This window comes from Miniopterus natalensis, chromosome 11, assembly GCF_054644295.1.
Source record: "Miniopterus natalensis isolate mMinNat1 chromosome 11, mMinNat1.hap1, whole genome shotgun sequence".
NCBI lineage: Eukaryota > Metazoa > Chordata > Mammalia > Chiroptera > Miniopteridae > Miniopterus > Miniopterus natalensis.
The window spans coordinates 55,749,160-55,768,118 of NC_142091.1; the positions used below are offsets into that span (position 1 = coordinate 55,749,160).

At 37.5% G+C, this 18,959-nt stretch overlaps 1 protein-coding gene across 1 annotated transcript in view; it reads left to right on the top strand.

Annotated features, from left to right (window-relative positions):
* Positions 1–15,482, top strand: part of ANO3 (anoctamin 3) — a 161,787-nt gene extending 146,305 nt beyond the window's left edge. The window contains exons 21-27 of the mRNA XM_087821792.1: positions 3,260–3,357; positions 5,953–6,086; positions 7,170–7,322; positions 7,850–7,997; positions 11,181–11,261; positions 11,444–11,549; positions 13,674–15,482. Coding sequence (XP_087677918.1) covers positions 3,260–3,357; positions 5,953–6,086; positions 7,170–7,322; positions 7,850–7,997; positions 11,181–11,261; positions 11,444–11,549; positions 13,674–13,856 — 903 coding nt within the window. The 3' untranslated portion in view covers positions 13,857–15,482. The remainder of the gene's footprint in view (positions 1–3,259; positions 3,358–5,952; positions 6,087–7,169; positions 7,323–7,849; positions 7,998–11,180; positions 11,262–11,443; positions 11,550–13,673) is intronic.
* Positions 15,483–18,959: the final 3,477 nt, after the last annotated feature.

Consider the following 18,959-nt stretch of genomic DNA (forward strand, 5'->3'; position numbering starts at 1 on the left):
TTTGTAAATTGTGATATGAATGGCTATTTCAGTAATATTGGTGATAAGTGGACTAAATTGGATCATGCATGTAAAACCCTTGGCACAAATAATGGTAGCCGTTATAAAGACAGGGAAAAAGTACTGTACTTAAATTTAGAACATTTATAAACAGCTATCCTGAACTTTCCTCATTCCATGCTGTATAATATCTCACATAAGATTTTATCTAAAGCTACATACAACGTTAATCATAGCTAATTTTTAATGAGGACTTACTGTATGCCAGCATATTCTAGCAGTCGTTTCTAAGTCTTCTACATACATTAATGCATCTAATTCTCACAAAAATTCTGCTATTACACTCATTTTACAGATGAGGAAACAGAAGCTTAAAGAAGTTATATAATTTGCCTCCAATTACAGAAACATACATTGATGAAGTCAACCATTTGATACCAGTTTGATCCAGACAGCCTCACTTCAGAGTCTGTGCTCTGAACACACTTTGCTTTCCAGCCACCACTGGGACAGTGTACAGGCCCAATCGAGAACTTAATGGAAACTGATTTTCATGAGAGATTGCTGAATGACTGTTGGCTCACACATGTAAATTGGATTTAGAATAAACATACTAAAGTGGGTAAAGTGAAAGAAACATGAGTATTGGAGTCTGATAGTCCTGTCCGCTACTCAGCTTCATCATCTACACCATGAAGGTGCCAACACCCACCTCACCAGGTCTTCATGAGGTGAAAATGAGAAACTTACATGGAGGCACCCAGCTTTGGGTGGTCCATGGTCATAGGATTTTGAGTGATGCAGTGGGGATGAAAGCCTGGGCCTCCTACATGCTCATTCATGCCCTTTTACTCATTCTGAGTATAGGCCCTTTTAACCAAATGAATTTTGGTGTATAGAGGGCTAGATTTAGCTCAAGGGAATCATTATTTGAGGGAAGCATACCCACAAAAACTGTTGGATAACTTTCTCTGCCCTATAAATCACAAAGTCATCAAGGCTCAATTTCAACAAAGTTATAAACGGTCTGTCACCCAGCCTTCCTACTTAGCTTACTGTTGATTCAATCATAGCAAACACATTTTGTAAATAGAATTTATCTTTAGCATTATGTGAAAAAGCAGTGGATTAGGGTGCAATGAGACTTAAGGCTTTTATTCCCACACCACTAGCCAACATTGCAGGACCTTATACAAGTTAATTTGCCTCTTCAAGGCAGAAATGAAGAGTTTCAGCTTGCAGCTGTGATCTGTGATCTGCTTCTGTAGCTTAGTAATTATTCTGCCTCAGACATTCTACCCACCCACTTATCGCATATATGTGGCAGAGTTCAGAAGGTCCTAAATTCATCCTGGAAAGAAGGGGCATGCTTGGATGGGTGTGTTGAGACTTCTCCACACAATAAAAAATACCGCTGACAAACCCTCTCTCTGGCTCAGATTAGGGAGTTTTAAATTACTGGGCTGAAACTGGAAAATCAGGCTCTTCGTGTCCTAATTATTTGTTCTCTTTGAAGTCCCACTGGTACTGATTTGATAGAAATAGAAACTGTGGATCAAAGCTGTAGAGTCTGTCATCTTTATGAGCAAGACATGAACCCATTTCCGAAGAAACAGACCCATGTTTTTCTACCAAAATGTCTTCTATAGTGCATAGTTTTCAAGCAAAACACATTGATTGCAGTTTTCATTGTAATCACATTTTTGTTTGTGTGTGTTTCTAATGCTAACTTTTTTTAAGAGATAGATTTTTTTTCTTAATTTTTATTGAATTTATTGGGGTGACATTGGTTAATAAAATTATAGAGGTTTCAAGTGTGCAATTCTGTAATACCTCATCCATATATTGTGTGTTCACCACCCAGAGTCAAGTCTCCTTCCATCACCATTTATTTCCCCTTTACCTTCTTTGACATACCCTCACCTGCTTTCCTTCTGGTAATCATCATACTGTAGTCTGTGTCTGTGAGTTTTGGGGGTTTTTGTTGCTTAAGCCCTTCACCTTTTTCACCCAGCCCCCCAACCGTTTTCCCCTCTGACAGCTGTCAGTCTGTTCTCTGTATCTATGAGTCTGTTTCTGTTTTGTTAACGGTCATACCACCCTGAATGCCCTCAGTGTCATCTGATGCTAACTTTTATTGAACATCTAAAAATGCAAAGGATCACAGAGAAGGCAAATTTAGATCATAATGACAAACTATTTTTAGGGCATATTTTCATCACTTAAAAAGATGGTGTAATATCTTTAGGTACTCCCTCACCAGGAGGTAGAACTTAACACCTGCTGCCATCTTGAGAATGGGCTAGACTTAGCAACTTACTTCTAAAGAAAAGTCTAGGGAAAAGGAAACATGAGTAACTTTACATTAGAAACATCTGGAAAACACTACGTCAACCACAAGTGATAAAAGCTCATATCAGTAGTGATGTCTTATGAACATCATGCAGCCCCTGATGGGATGGGATGAAAATGACACTTTACTTCTGTGTTCTGCCTCCATCCCCAAAACACATAATACCAGTCTAAACATGTGAAAACATTAGAAAAGCCCAGATTGGAGATTTTTTCACAGGATACTTGTTTAGCAGACCTTAAATCTATCAAGAATATGGAAAACTCAGAGACTGTCTAGATAGAAGAGACTGGGGAGACATAACAAATAAATGCAATGGGATATCCTGGGTTGAGAGGATATAAATGAAAAAAACTGAAATCTAAATAAAGTCTAGAGTTTAATAGCAATGCGCTAATGTTGGTGTCTTACCTTTGACAAATATACCTTGATAGTGTTAGGGGCAATGGAGGGAATTGGGTACGAGGTATATGGCAACTCTTCGTATTATCTTTACAAATGTTCTACAGATTTAAAATTTTCTAACATAAAAAGCTTATTTTTAAAGACTATGTTATAAACTTTTTGCCACAGAATTAAGTATTTGTCTGTCTCCTGTTAATAGATATGTAGTATTCCAGGACATTCATTAAAGGTGATCATGCCTAACACCAAACTTGACAGATAGTAAGCTCTCATTAAAAGCTAGATTTGTTGTCATTGCTGTTATAATTTGGATTAAAATTCAATATAAATCCTGAAAACTCCCCTATCAAGTGTCCTCATCGATGCTATTTCTTTGTTTTTATTCTCTGTATGCACTGAGATAGTACGACCTGGCTTTAGAATTTGCTTTACAATTTGAAGGTGGGGATGTTCCAGCCAACTGAGAAGAGCAAGGTCATTACTATCCTTGTTCTGTTTCAGTGTCATCCTAGTGGCTGCTTGATAGACCTCTGCCTCCAGATGGGAGTGATCATGTTTCTGAAGCAAATATGGAACAACTTCATGGAACTGGGTTACCCGTGAGCACTTTATTTTTAAAATTGCCTTATATATAATCACAAAGAAGACAGATGGAGGTAGTGTGAATAGTTCTTAAGAATTTGGACTTGGTAGTCAGACAGATGAGGGTACAGTTCTCACTGTTGCTCTTCACTGAATGCGTGACTGTGTGTATGTTAGTAAAATTTTCTAAGCCTCCATTTTTACATTTCTACAAGGGGATCAACAGCTGTATCTACCTCAAGAACAGTTGTAAGGACTAAAGGAAATAATAGATGTAGAGTAACTGGTATTCTGTTCAACACATTAAGATCCTTGTTATTCTTAAAACATTATTGATAGTACACGTTCTTGAGGATAAAAATAACTCTGATTTATTTTGGCTATCAAAAGACAAAGAGCATTGTTGTGTGTTAGAGAGTCCACTTCCACACCTCCTTCCCCACACAAAAGAAGAAAGCAAAGCCAAATTCATGGATGGATGAGGTTTGTACTCTTTGTTACACACACACAAACACACACACACACACAATCATTAGAAAAAGATCAATTGTGATAACACCAAATCAATGCCTGTCTTTTGTCCCTGTAGATACGTTTTAACTGTGTGTGAAATGCTGACCAACAAGGACGCTCTATCCCCACTTTTATATCTGTTAACCAGGTTACCCTGCAGAATACCGTAAAATACAATATATTTTAGACATCTTGGTATAGAAGGTTTAGAGCCCAATCAAGGTTAAAAACATGACTATTCCTCAGAATTTCCTAAGGGGGAATAACTGGTTAGTTGATAAATGATACAAATAGTTTAGTATTAGTCATCAAATTGTACCATGATTCTTTCTCCCTACTGGCCCACAAATTATATCAGGACATTTCTCAGCAAAGTCCTTGGGGCTGGAAAGGTGATACCCTGAAATTTTCCATAAAGTATTGTATTAAATTACAAGCAGTCTTAGAGCACAGAGTATGAAATTATCGAGACTGTTCAAATTCCTTCTCTGCCCCTTGCTAAAGATGCTTATAATTTACTTGACGTCACTGAGATGTTATTTTTATTTGTAAAATAAGGGATTTACAAAGATTAATTGAGATGACCCAATGCTCATTAACCAATAAATGACAGAACCCTTTTGTGAAGAGATTTTTATACAGATCCTCAATATTCATAACAGATTAAAATGAATCTCTTCTAAATGAAGAGAGAATGGGGGATGGAGGGTTGGGGAGCCTATTCTATTCTTCATATCCCTTTCTGTCCTGGCTCATCTCTTTGAAACATAGGGTTTTGGAAATATCATTGAAAAAATACCTGAGAAAATTAGGGATTAAGTGCCTAGCACAGGCTCTGACATGCTGTGAGCACTTCACAAGCACTATCAAGATGGTGTAGTAACTCATGTGAAGAATGAGTCTATTGTAATCATTATCCTGGACTTCTTTACAAACTGTGCACTTTGGACAGCACATTTTTACCTTGGCCTTGTCCAGTGGTCAGCCTGGATTATGCATATCAAATACCAATGGTACCATGGCAAGGAGCATCCTATTACTATTTGTCCAACAGCTGGGTTTAAACTTTTGAACCATAATTCTCTTTCTTCAAATAAAATCTTAAGCAGAACTGAAATACATCAAAGAAACAGGCAGATCTGCCTCAATTCCAACCTCCATCCCCTTTCTCATTCTCCTGGGGCCCCAGAGGCAACCTCCATGGGGTGTGCATTGAAGCATGCCTGATGTCCTGGTCTGCCTCCAGTTCTTCCAACCCCCGCTGAAGTGCTGGGTCCACAATTAATGAAAATTAAGAGTTGTCTACTGTTCACTGAGTCCTGTGAAATTTACCTCATCTTAGAGATAATTTTCATCTAACTGAAAATAATGCATTACCCAAAAGTCCAAAATATATACATACTGGGATATTTCTGAGTCACAAAATTTCAAGACCACCTCTGGGCTTGGGAAAGAGTGTCTCTACTTTCTTTTCGAATCTGAAAAATCAAACTCAGACACACATCCATTGCCTGTAAATTATTGTTCCCTGGTAACAGAATGTAATCACTGATGCCCAAACCCTTTGCTTTATGAACTCAAAGAAGTGATTTGCCAAAACTCACACACCTGATGCATTCCAGGGTGGGGACTGGAACCTACATTCTTGAAACCCTATCTAGGTCTCATTTTTTTAAATGTGGAACTTGCTTTTACTCATGTTCAGAAAGCGTAGCTCAGAAGATTTGGAGTTATGAGAAATGAAGGGCTCAGATGCAATCAAAGCAGGTGGACAGGAGTTTTAAGTATTTATATAGATAGCATGTGGGAAACAATCGTAAAAACAGATGTTTGTCTAATCAATATCAGGAAGCATCTAAGTGTGTGGGAGGATCAATATAAATATGTAGATGTTGATAGGGTCCAGGAGAGTTCTGGAAGGCTGAGGCCTCTTATCCCATTGTAAATCTGAACGATGAGACCATACAAGTATCTTCAGTTCCCATGAATGCTTAGTGTAATCCCAGGGCCTACATTAAGTTGATGTTAATACACAATAAATTGCTCACCAAATATTTAAATAAGAGCTCAGAAGCTCTTTTGTCTGTTCTGTGGTGTAGGCTGATCCAGAACTGGTGGTCACGACATAAAATCAGGAGGGGAATCCAAGATGCTTCTATACCTCAGTGGGAAAATGACTGGAATCTGCAGCCCATGAATATTCACGGACTGATGGATGAATACTTAGAAATGGGTAAGGAGAGAACCTTCTGCAGGGCTCTCTGGCTTCCTGATACTATTTTTCTATTTCACATATACTTTTATTCAAGAGAGAAAGCCATCTCTCTCCTTTCTAACCCATGCAATCTGAAACACATCTGTACTTTTCTCCCAACGGAACTAGATAAGATATGAGAACAGTGCCCTTGAATGTCTACCACATTTTGTCCTCATAATATTTGTCAGCCATAATATTTAACCAAAGTGAAGATCCATCGTAAATCACCTAGCTTTTTTTTCTTAATATCTTTATTGACTTCAGAGAGAAGGGAGAGAGAGAGACATCAGTGATGAGAGAATCATTTATCGGCTGCCTTCTGCATGCCCCCCACTGAGGATCAAGCCTGTAACCGGGGCATGTGCCCTGACTGAGAATCAAACCATGATCTCCTGGATCCTAGGTCGATGCTCGACTGCTGAGCCACACCCAGTCGGTCCAATCACCTAGCTTTTGAGCAAATATTTTAAAGAATAAAATAGAACAGAAGCAATTTTTATGTTAAGAAATGTACTATCCCAACCAAATAAAGTAATAATCCTTTCTCACAATAAACTTTTGCACAGACCAAGTCCGAGTCTTTGCTTCTTCGAGAATCATACTTATATTAAGAAAATAGAGGTTCCCATTCTAACTGTTACTGTGTGTTATCTGGACATTTGCTTTTTCTCTGACCTTCAGTTTTCTCATCTATTAAAAGGGCAAGATTCTGTCTCTTGGGTCCCTGTTAGAGCTAAGCATTTTCCAAGGCCTCCTCTTTGATTTCTTTTTTTGTCTTTACTCTTTCATACTGCATGATATAGAGGTGAAAAGAACGTAGACTTTCAATCTACTGAGATCTGAGTTTGAGTGTTGGGTTTAACTTTTTAGCTGTCTACCCTTTAGCAAGTTTACTTAACACGTATGAATTTTCTCAACTCTAAAGTGGGATATTTACTTTTGTAAGGATGTTGAAAAGATTAAGGGCAATTTACATAAATCACTTAATATTGCACAATGAAGGCATTCAATAAATGATACTGTTTATTTTACTAATTTTCTAATATTCTCCCTTTACAGTTTTGCAATTTGGTTTTACCACCATATTTGTTGCGGCTTTTCCTCTGGCGCCTCTTTTGGCTTTGTTAAACAACATCATTGAAATCAGGCTGGATGCATACAAATTTGTCACCCAGTGGCGGAGGCCTCTGCCGGCCCGAGCAACTGACATAGGTAAGATTCAGGAATTAAGTGTTCTTGGCATTGCTAAGGCCAAGAGGTGGCTAGATCTTACTTAGCACCAGGAAGATTTCTAATGCTGGGATCCTTTCCAGCCCTAACAAAACTGATACCAAACTAGGTTTACTTTCTTGTATTTTTACTTTTAAAAGGTACTTGACAAAGATAAAGGCAAACCCCAGAGCAAATACATGTATTTCAGACTTTACCCAGTGATGTAGAACTTGAAGATAATTTTGTTATTTTTATTATTTCAGTAAGTTCTAATTAGGCTTTAAAGCAACTGTGTCATGTCTCATTATTACAGACATGATCTAATTCCTAATGATATTTTAATTTTCAAATCTTTCAAGATAGAGGCCTACCTTCCCTCTGTGGAAAGCATTCAACAGCTATTTTATCTGTAGTGAAGTACTAGACCCAGAAATTAAATAAGAGAGCTGTGGTTCCAACATAAATTAAACATTCTTTTATTTTTATTTGTTTATTTTATTCACTATCTTTAATATTTTTCCTACTAGGTATCTGGTATGGAATTCTTGAAGGAATTGGTATACTGGCCGTGATCACCAATGCGTTTGTAATTGCTATCACGTCTGATTACATCCCACGTTTTGTCTATGAATACAAATATGGCCCCTGTGCAAGTCATTTCAGATATGGTGAAAAGTAAGTTTGAAATTTACACATTCTTCTGATATATTTTATGTTTGCAAGTAAAATGGGAACTTATTGGGAAGTTTTGTTCTGTGACCATTAAAGGCAGTGTTTCTGACCATTGCACTTATAATGTGTTTATTGGATGAAATCAAGCAAGATAAAAAGAACAACTGTTTTTCAGCAAATAATTTTAGAGTCTATGTTTTCACTTGGAAATGCATCACTGACCTCAAAATGTTTTTTAAAATGTTGTTATGTATTTAGAAGTCAAATTTAGAACTGGAAGAGACCTTAGAAATCATTACAATCTTTTGACTTTGTAGACTGGGAAATTGAGGCCCACACTGGGTAATGAAATTGCTGAAGGGAATAAAGCTAGTTGGTGGGGACATAGACCATCTGAAGGAACTGTCAGCTATTTGACTAGAGATTTTTTGAAAGGAATTTATAGGGAGCTGTCCTGTGCATAATAGGATGTTTAGCAGCAGCCTTGGCCCTAACTCAGTAGATACCAGTAGCAACCTCTCTAATCCCCAAGTTGTGACAATCAAAAATGTCTCCAGATATTGTCAGATATCCCCTGGGGAACAAAATCACCCAGTTTAGCTCCAGTGCTTCTGGGGCTATGGGTTGTTCAGATCTTTCCTCCTTGAGTGCAGGTATTAGGGGAGAAGGCAAGAGACTGGACTTGGGGAACAGAGAGAAATTGGAGTTTTAGCAGGGTATTAGCCTTAGGTATGGAAGTAGTGATAGGAAACAAAGTAGTGATAGGAGAAGCTGTTTCTCCTTCTTCCTTCAGGTGGAGTTTGGGCACATGTCTAATCTAGAGGCAGGACGTGTGCCCCACCAGGCTGAGCCCTGGTTTAGGACGAAACCAGACCTTAGATCTGCTGAGGAACTGACATTTCTCAGAACCCTAAAATGCCTTTCTGAACATAAACATTTCTATTTTTCAAAGAGACGTAATAAAGGCATGAGATTTTATTTAATATTTCAGAGTATTTTCAAGGGATTTTAACTTGAAGTCAAACACACTAGGTTCAAGTTCTGACTTTGCCTCTTACTCAAAGGTACATCATCAATCTGGTCCTATGATTAAGAAATGATGTCTGAGGTAACATTTTATGCACTGTAAAACACCATGTAAATATAAAGTGGCTCTTGTATTAATAGTGAAAAATAAAAAATATTTTTCTTAATTCAGAATGCTCTAGAAGCAGATTTTAAGGCTTTAAAATATGTAGACATATTTAACAGCCCTCTTCCTTAGAAGCATTATTTGCTGGCATCTTTACTGCCACCTAGAGGTAAAAGAAAATGAGTTTAGTTGGTACTTTCAGGTATTTAGCAGACACTCTTTTATAAGATGCACAAAACTATCATCATTTTAAGGAAAATAATTGACAGTATTTGTTACCATTAAGGAAGTTCAAGTTTTGAAGTGAAAATTAGAATTTTGAATAACTTTTATCTACCACTGTGAGCTTGAAAGCTTTCCAGAACTTGTAGATTATTTTTTCTAATAAAAATCAGTGATGAACCTCTCCCCACCCCCCAAACCCCCCACCTTCCCTCTAAGATTCATCAGTCTGATCCCAGCTTCCATGTCACTGAACCTATTTTGTTCATCAGTTTATTAAGTTCTTTAGATTCCACATATAAGTGATCATGTGATGTTTGTCTTTCTCTGCCTGGCGTATTTTGCTTAGCATAATATTCTCCAGGTCCATCCATATTAACCAAAGAATTTATATGCATAAACCAAGGACACAGACAGGAGTGTGGTGAGGGACTGGGGAGGGGGGTGACTAGGAGGTGGAAGGGGTCAATGGGGAGAAAAGGAGACATCTGTAATATTTTGAACAATAAAAAAAAAATCAATGGTGATGTTAATATTCCAAATATCAACATTTGGAAGATCTGTATTTTTGAGGGAACAGATATTTTCCAATGACCCATATTTGATGTTATGAAATCACTTACGGGCAAAAAGTACATTAAAAGTTCAAAGTAGACCTATAGATTTTAATATAAATTACATATGAAAACTTGATTGATACGTTTAGATTCCACACTGCAGTTAAACTGAGAAACAACCAGATGTAGAGCTTTGGTGTATTATCAAAGAAAAATGTCAACAATTATCTGAAATAGTATTAAAATAGTCCTCATTTCCCCAACCATTTATATTTTTGAGGACAGATTTTCTACTTACTCTCCATCCAAACATGTTGCAACAGATTTAATGCAGAAACAGATATGGCAATCTAGCTGTCTTCTATTAAGATAGGTATTAAAGGAATTTGCAAGCATGTAAAACAATGGCATTTTTTTCACTACATTTTTTTCTGTTGGAAAATATAGCTATTTTTTTCTTTTAAAATGTGTTATTTCTATTTATAATGGACTTGATAGTTATTTAAAATTAATTATTAGAAAAATATTGTCTAAATTTCTCACTTTTAATTTCTAATGTGTTAAATATCAGTAGATATACCCCTAAGAATAAAGGTCTTTGAGATTGCATGTTTAAAAATATAAAGGGTACCTGAGACCAAAGATTTTGAGAATTATAGGCCGAGAGAAAGTTATTTAGTCTCTATAAACCTTAGTTCTTTGATTTACATGATGGAGATTAAGAATATATATGCCTAAGGTTATTGTAAAAACCCTGACCACAATTTAATATCTAAACCCCCGGGGTAGGGATTTTTGCCTGTTTGCTCACTGTTGAATACCAAGCATCTAGAATTTTTCTAACAAAATGAGGTTTTTAATAAATATATATTGAATGAGTTAATAAGTAAATCACAAATAAACATGTTTATTTATTGGCCACTTAATTATAATTAACTAAATAGTATTATATCCATATTTATAAAACATTTATAGAGTTTTATTCCATAGGAAGTAGTTACCCCAATGCCTAGTGCATAGTAAACAGTTAGTAAATGTAAGCCAAATGAAAGTGTAAGATAGAAATATTGGGGAAAAATGTCATGCAAGAGCCTGTTTGTTTAATGACAGATGTAATGGGAGTGAGGGAATAGAATCAGAGAGCTGAGAGGCTAGGAATTTGTAATTAGAATGAAAAGAAGGTTGGCACTTATTAAATCCTGTCATTTATAATGAAGACATTGGACTAGAAATTTATGAATCTCTGAATCACATGATGCTTTTCTTTTCTCCCAGTTGTCTAAAGGGATATGTCAACAATAGCCTATCCTTCTTTGACCTGAGTGAGCTTGGTATGGGAAAATCTGGTTATTGCAGGTACTGAGTTATAAATTACAGTTACCTCTTCTTCTTGCTTTCACCATTCCATCTCTTCCCTCTACATGTTCATGAGATCATTTAAACTGTCATTTTGGAGTTTTGACAAATCAGGAACATTTGGGGCCTCCACAATTTGATCTCTGTTCTTCAATTTTTATTTTATTTTTTGTGGATTTTAGATACCGAGACTACAGAGGGCCCCCTTGGAGTTCCAGACCCTATGAGTTCACCTTACAATACTGGCACATCCTCGCTGCTCGGTTGGCCTTCATTATCGTGTTTGAGGTTAGTCACAAACTGATAAAACAATTATAGGTAAACGCTTTTCTAATTGAAATATTAGTTGCTTCTTTGAAGTTAAGTTCCCCACTGACTTCCAAGAAAGGACTTGAGTGTGTCCCAGTAAAAGGTTCAGACACAATGAAACCACTGTAACAAGTACAAAACAAGAGCTGAATAGTGTAAGAAGGTAGGTTAATGGGTATTTGTACCAGAAAACTAGGATAAAGGAAGCTACTCACAGTTAAACTGAAAACTTCGTTTTGTGCCTCCTAGCAACCAATTTAAAAAGAGAAGGATGGTTTCATCATCTGATAAAATAGTTCATATCTATTCATCAGGGTGGAGAAACTTGCTTTCTGAACAGTCACCTCTAATCACAGTTGATCATACGTATTTGTACAAGGGACACTGCATAACTTAGTATGCCTGAGAACACTTTTATAGCAAGTGCATAGATTCTGATGATCAGAGTCATGCAATAATGTTAGACTGTAGTCTCATGAAGAAATTTTGGAGAAGCTACAGAATTACTGCCTTAAACCAGCAGCCAGCTTGATATAGTGAAGAGCTTAGCACTGGAATGTATTATCTATTGTCTGAGGTACCACTGAGGGCTGTCGACAAACTTTTCATGCATCTGTTTCTATGGCCAAAATTATATAGAGAAAAAGATAGCGAGGAAATAAACTCCTGACCTGCTTTTCTGTGGGAAAATCGGACCTGCTTACTGTGACCCACTGGGCAGCGACATTTCCTGGGGCACACAGTGCAAGCTCAGTTAAAGTGCCTTGCATTCTTCCTTCCCACATAGAGAGACTGTTGTCACAAAGCCCTCTAGGTAAAAGGGTTATTTTCCATAGATCATCATAACTCTATCAGTATCAGACTTTTTTCTTTTCTGAGAAACTGAAAGATCTACACTTCTTCACGGGAAAAAAAATAGGTTGCATTTATGATTATAGTAGGTAATAAGTAGTGCTGACACTCATGTAACCCTCATACATGCCTCTAAGAGGTACTGTTGTTACCCCTGTTTTAAAGGTGACACACAGAGAACCTGGGGGATTTGCATAAGGTTACACGGCCGTGTCAGAGAAGGGCGCAGACACAGGCAGTCTCGTTCAGCACCTGTACTTTAACCTCAGACATACTGCCTTTTGATTTTTGTTCCTGATTTTTATATATAATACTTTTGTCGGTCAATTTTATATATATATATATATTTTTTAATTGATTTTAGAGAGAGAGGAAGGGAGAGGGAAAGAGAGAGAGAAACATCAATGATGAGAGAGTCATTGATCGGCTGCCTCCTGAACCCCCCCCTGGGGATCGAGCCCACAGCCCGGGCATGTGCCCTGACCAAGAATCGAACCACAATCTTCTGGATCCTAGGTCAGTGCTCAACCGCTGAGCCACGCTGGCTGGGTTGTCGGTCTCTTTTTTAAAATAGAATAATTGTGTAACAGACATAAAACTTAAAAAAAATTTTTTTTTTAAATCCTCACCCGGTGATATTTTTTCCATTGTGTCCAAGAGAGCGGAAGGGAGAGAGAGAGAGAGAAACATCCATGTGAGAAAGACCCATAGGTCGGTTGCCTCCCACACTCACCACGGCCAGGGCAGGGGGTCAGGCCTGCAACCGAGGTACGTGCCCATGGCCAAATCAAACCTGGGACCCTTCAGTCCACGGGATGACGCTCTGTCCACTGAGCCAGACCGGTTAGGGCCAGACATAAAAATTTCAACATGGTTATGATACAGAGCTTAGTAGAGCAGAAGTTCTGAAAAATGCTCCTGCTGGACGTTGAGTCTAATCCCAGCATCACAAGCAGACTGTATCCTATCTAGTCTGTAGGCTGTGTGATTACCATCCATCAGACATGGGTTTTCCCTGGCTGTCATCTTTCTCATCAGCGTATGACAATTCTTAGTTTCCTCCTAATACTTATGTGATATAAGGCAACGATAGTATTCCCAAATATAATTTTTGAAAATATTAATATTCTAGATGATACACACTGAGTTCTGATGCTTGTTTGTAAGGCAAATGCAACATTGTTCATGATCGGTTTATAACTGGCATTTCAAAACCTTCTAAAAGTGTACTTTCCCTTCTTAAATTTGCAGCACCTTGTCTTTGGGATCAAGTCATTCATAGCATACCTGATTCCAGATGTACCAAAGAACCTTTATGACCGAATACGACGGGAGAAGTACTTAGTCCAAGAAATGATGTATGAGGCTGAGCTAGAGCATTTGCAACAACAACGGAGAAAAAGTGGTCATCCTGTTCACCATGAATGGCCTTAGTAGATACCTGTTGCCCAGTTGGGGCAATACTGTTAATGGGAATGATAGCACCTTCAAAGTCTAGGTGGGATCTAGGCAAACTGTATGTATAATATTCTACTTGGAAAAGTATCACAGCCATCTCTTGGATTTAGAACATCCAAGCTTCCAGGGAAAAGAAAAAGATGACTCATGATGTTAAAAAATATTAGGTTGACATTGCAGGAAGCCAGAATCTAATTCTCAGAGGAAGCCTTAAGGAGTTGTGTGTTTGGAGACCTCCATCTTCCACCAGCTGTAGCATAATAGGAAGGTGATAGTGAGGTTTCTAAAGACAGATTTCTATGTTCACAATCCAGGCATGACTTAAAGTATTGTGTGGTTTTTACTCACATACTAATCTGACTTTGGAACCTTAGGTTGAGTTGAGATACTCATAAGGAATGACTGAAGTCAGTTATTGCCTTTGCTGTGAGAAATCCATGTCCCTTCAGCTTACAGGTTCATAATAACGTCCCTTGATACTTGCTGAGGTTATGGATCTGTGCCATGGGATTTATGCTGCTCTACATTGACTATGCAGTTGAAGAGTTGCACATCAGCTTTAGTTGTTAAAGCAAAAACTTGAGATTCTAAAAAGAATACCATTCATTGAAATAACATTCTATTGTATTCTGTTCAAATTTGTTATATCACTGGCAGAACCAGTTGCACTGGATTTTTTTTTATAAAATGCCAGTTAGAGCCGCATACTTATAAAATGTGTTTATTCTCATATCTTTTAGAACACTACTGATTCATATTTAACCATGGAAAGTTGTCTTATCGTGTACTTAATTTTTCCTTTGTTGATTTATTGCATCACCTCTTACAGAATCATTAGAAAAGCTGTAAATATTTTGGTTTTCCTTGTACCTTTGCACCTTGACAATATGTAATGCAAGTTACAGTTTATGCAACTCTGAGACCAGTGACACCGTACACCATTGTGACATGTTTATTTAGGAACACAGAAGCCAGATGCTTTGCAACTCTTACGCTTTTCCCACAATGTGCACTCTTGCTCATGAGCTAATGAACAGTGCATGAATATCAATTTATATTATTTGTAAAAATGACACACATATTTTCAAGTTTTACTTTTTTTCATTACTGAAGGGAGTTTTCTGTTATTTCTTTGGTAGATTGATTTGGTTTATTTTTGAAAACTAGAAACAGGCAAATGAATTGTGAAAGATCTGCTTTGTTGTGGAGTTGCTGTTTGTGTGTCAACTCTGTATCTGTGAGTGTGACTGCTCACAGATGGCTGGGGTGGGAAGGATGGGATGTTGAACTGCAGAACGGCTGGTGAAGGCATAAGCTATGGGGGCAGAAAGGGAAGAAAGAGTTGAATCAAAGAAATGTGGGGTAGAATTCAAGACACTTCTTGCAAAACAGTCAAAGCTAATCTCAGTTTTCCTTCCCTGGAATAACATATACTCACACTTTTATACACAGTTTTGATTATTATATGCCCAATTAATTTTTGTCCAATTAAACAAAGCACAGTTATTTCCAAAATTCATAAAGACCAAATTAAACACAATGGAAATAAAGCTCCATCATATATATGCTAGGTTTTCTCTAGTAAGAAAATTACAAAGTTCTCTTACTAGAAAACTACTTTTATAATTCTCACACTGAAAATGTTTTGACATTTCCTTCTTTCCTTCTAAGGAAAAGCTTATAGATAATAGTTGCTGGTTGGTTGGTTGGTTGGTTGGTTGGTTGGTTGGTTGGTTGGTTGGTTTTGACAAAAACATTCACTTCCTTCCTTGTCTTCTGATTTGGAGCAAGAGGAATGACCCCAGATTCCAAATGTCCTTCACATGCCCTTGCAACTGGGTCTCTTGGATTCAGATTCCACAGAGGTTCTGTTTCTGCTGCCTGGTTATCATAGCAACTAACTTCACTAACTACACAAAGGAGTTTTAAACTACTTCATTTTCATAACACCTGTATTTCCTCTTCTTTCTTAGTTAAATGTGTGAACATGCCTATGAATAAATACTTTCCTTGCCTATTGAAGACATAAATGTGAGTCGTGTTCATAGCCTGACATTTGTATCTTTTCCAAATTAGGGACACAAGACATTTGTCTTCCGGTAGAGGAAAGAATAATGATAGCAGTGCCCTTGAGAATTCTTCTCTTTCTGAGTTATTTTTATAAATCCACCATAAAGATTTAAAATCAGAGATTGCCTAGAGAGAGAAATATGAAAGTAAAAAGATATATTTGATAAACTATAGTACATTGATTTAGAAAATGCCTTCTTTGATTTTTTGAAATGTTTTTTTATTGATTTTAGAGAGAGAGGAAGGGAGAGGGCTAGAGAGATAGAAACATCTATCGACTGCCTCCTACACGCCCCATACTGGGGATTGAACCTACGACCCAGGCATGTGCCCTGACCAGGAATCATAACAGTGGCCTCTTGCCCGGCCGGGCGTGGCTCAGCGGTTGAGCGTCGACCTAGGATCCAGGCGATCGGGGTTCAATTCCTGGTCAGGGCACATGCCCAGGTTGCGGGCTCGATCAATGACTCTCTCATCATTGATGTTTCTCTCTCTCTACCCCTCTCCTTTCCTCTCTCTGAAATCAATAAAGATATATTTAAAAAACAAACAAACAAACAGTGGCCTCTTGGTTCATGGGTCAAAGCTCAACCACTGGGCAACACTGGCCAGGCCCATCTCTGATATTTCTTAAAATGGTGGAAAATTGGAGAAACAATGAAAAAGTATCTGAAATTTTCTTTCTGTGAAACAACACAGTTAGAATCTAGCTATGCCTTCATCATGATTGACAACAGATATTGACAGCCCTTTCCAGTATGTTAGTATAAGATCACTCTGCTTTAGTTGAGAGGAATGTTTTATATCATGGTTTTCATATGAATACAAATTATTTCTCAAAGATTTATATACACACACTCTTCTCAGGAATTCTGTATTACATGAATGCTGCTGATATATTTTCATATTCTAACTTGTTGTCTTTTCCAGCAAATTGTTACATATGTGCATGTAATCAACCCTGACAAGTTGTTCAAAGCTGAAGTGCTTTCACAGTGTAGTGTGTGGAAAATGGCTTGAGACTGTAACAGAAATCGTTTGTAACTGTCTGAGTCCGTGCATGCACTTTTAGACAAAACCCTGCTGAGTGACTGCATGAGGCACAACTGCCAAGTGCTGCACATTCTTCCAACCCGACTCTTAGAACACTCTGTTGTAGAATGGAATGAAAAGGAGCCTTTCTCACTCAATAAATTATCATGTGATATTTTTTCCTATAATTTGCATGTTCAGTTTAATCCTGCTTGATTTTTTAAATATGAGGTTGGGATTTGTTGAGTGTGCTTGGGGAGAGGGGATTGCTCATTCTTTAGCTCTGCAAGGCAGTAGCTTCCTGTTATTGCAAGCCCTTTATTCCACTCTTAAAACTTTCAACTCTTTGTCTTCTGATAAATTCAGTGTCATCATCAAAGCATTTGCACATGAAGTGCAGTGGAGCATCATATCGATCCCAGTAATGCTTTGTGCTTAAAAGCAGATGGGAGAGGAAGCTTGCTTTGTTCTTAAAAGGGTGATAATGCTGCTTTTTCACACTTGTGCTGGCTCTGCTGATTATCATCAGAATCTCTCTAGGACAGGAATTTTAGCACAGATATAGTTCGTAAGGAGGAAGGAAGGCATCTGAGGGCATCATAGCCAGCTGTCAACAACAGGCTAACAAACTGATCGTTGTTTTCTTTAGTGTTCAAACTTGAAGCATCAGGTTGCCTGATGAGTTACTTGACTGATCTGTTTGAATTGATTAGTCTGTCAATTTGGGGCAATTTTTATCATTTAACATTCAAAAGAAATAGTTTTTTTCTTCATTCATTGTCTATTTTAAGATTTGCCAAGCCAAATATAGTAAGCTTAGATTTTAGTAAAAACTCCAGCTAAAGAATGTGTCCATTTTTAATATTAAAGATGAAAATGCACTTAAAAATATAAGCAATGTTTTCTTTCTAGTATGTGTGGCTGTTGGCCGCTACACTGTACTTTCCAAGTAGAAGAGATGTTAGAGTCCTGTATTTGAAGAGGGGACATGGGGAAGGCCAGAGGAGGTAGTGGATGGAGCCATTTTTATTCTCAAAAGGAGAAATTATGTTGCAGCCATATATTAGTCAGATGGTTATAAATATTGGTTTTTTTTTCTTTCTATGTATCTATAGATAGATATATAGATATTGATATATAGATACAGGTATATATTGTTAATCATTAAACATTCCTTCCAAACTCTCATATGAAATTTGAAAGCCAATTTAAGGAATCTTTGCTCTGTTGAAATAAACTGAATCAGTTTTTAAGCTTGTGTCTTCAGGTCAGCGTTCTTGAAAATAGTAAACAGTAAGGGTACATAAACCTCAATAATTCTGATTCCAGCTTAGTCAGTACCACCGCCTGATTGCTCAGTTCTCTACACGTTCTGCCTGACTATATTTTAGTGTTACAAGTAAGCAGTTTAGAAATTGCTCATGTATTTTTTTACATGGCAGTTACATTAGGACATTAAATCAATACACTGTGCGTATTCTTAGCTTTTTAACATGTCAAAGTAGATTCTGTAATTGAGAATTAACTGAATGTTCTGAACAGCTATGTACACATTTGCTTTAACATTAAAACAAAACAAAACAAAAAACATACAGCTTGCTGTTCTGGAAATTCCTGAGAACCAAAAGGTCAAGGTAACTTAAGTCATAAAGTTCTCTTGATGGTAACTTCTGTTTCATGCCTGTGTGTGTGCGCACACACTTGTCCTAAACCCTGGGTAGCCCCCATATTGCCGGCACTATTCAAAACACTAAAAAAGTTATAAAATGCGTCAAACCTCATTTTGACATGTTTCCTTGGCCACTTGGTAGACCTGCCTTAATCTGTTAAGTTAATATAAAATATTTTAGGGTAGATAACTATTTTGCATCCTACTTCCAATCCTGTAGATCAAGGGTAGGGAATGTCCGGCGCGCTGACCATATACTCCCGTTGAAATCATTTGGTCCGGCCCTGCCAAGGCCTCACCAAAGAGAG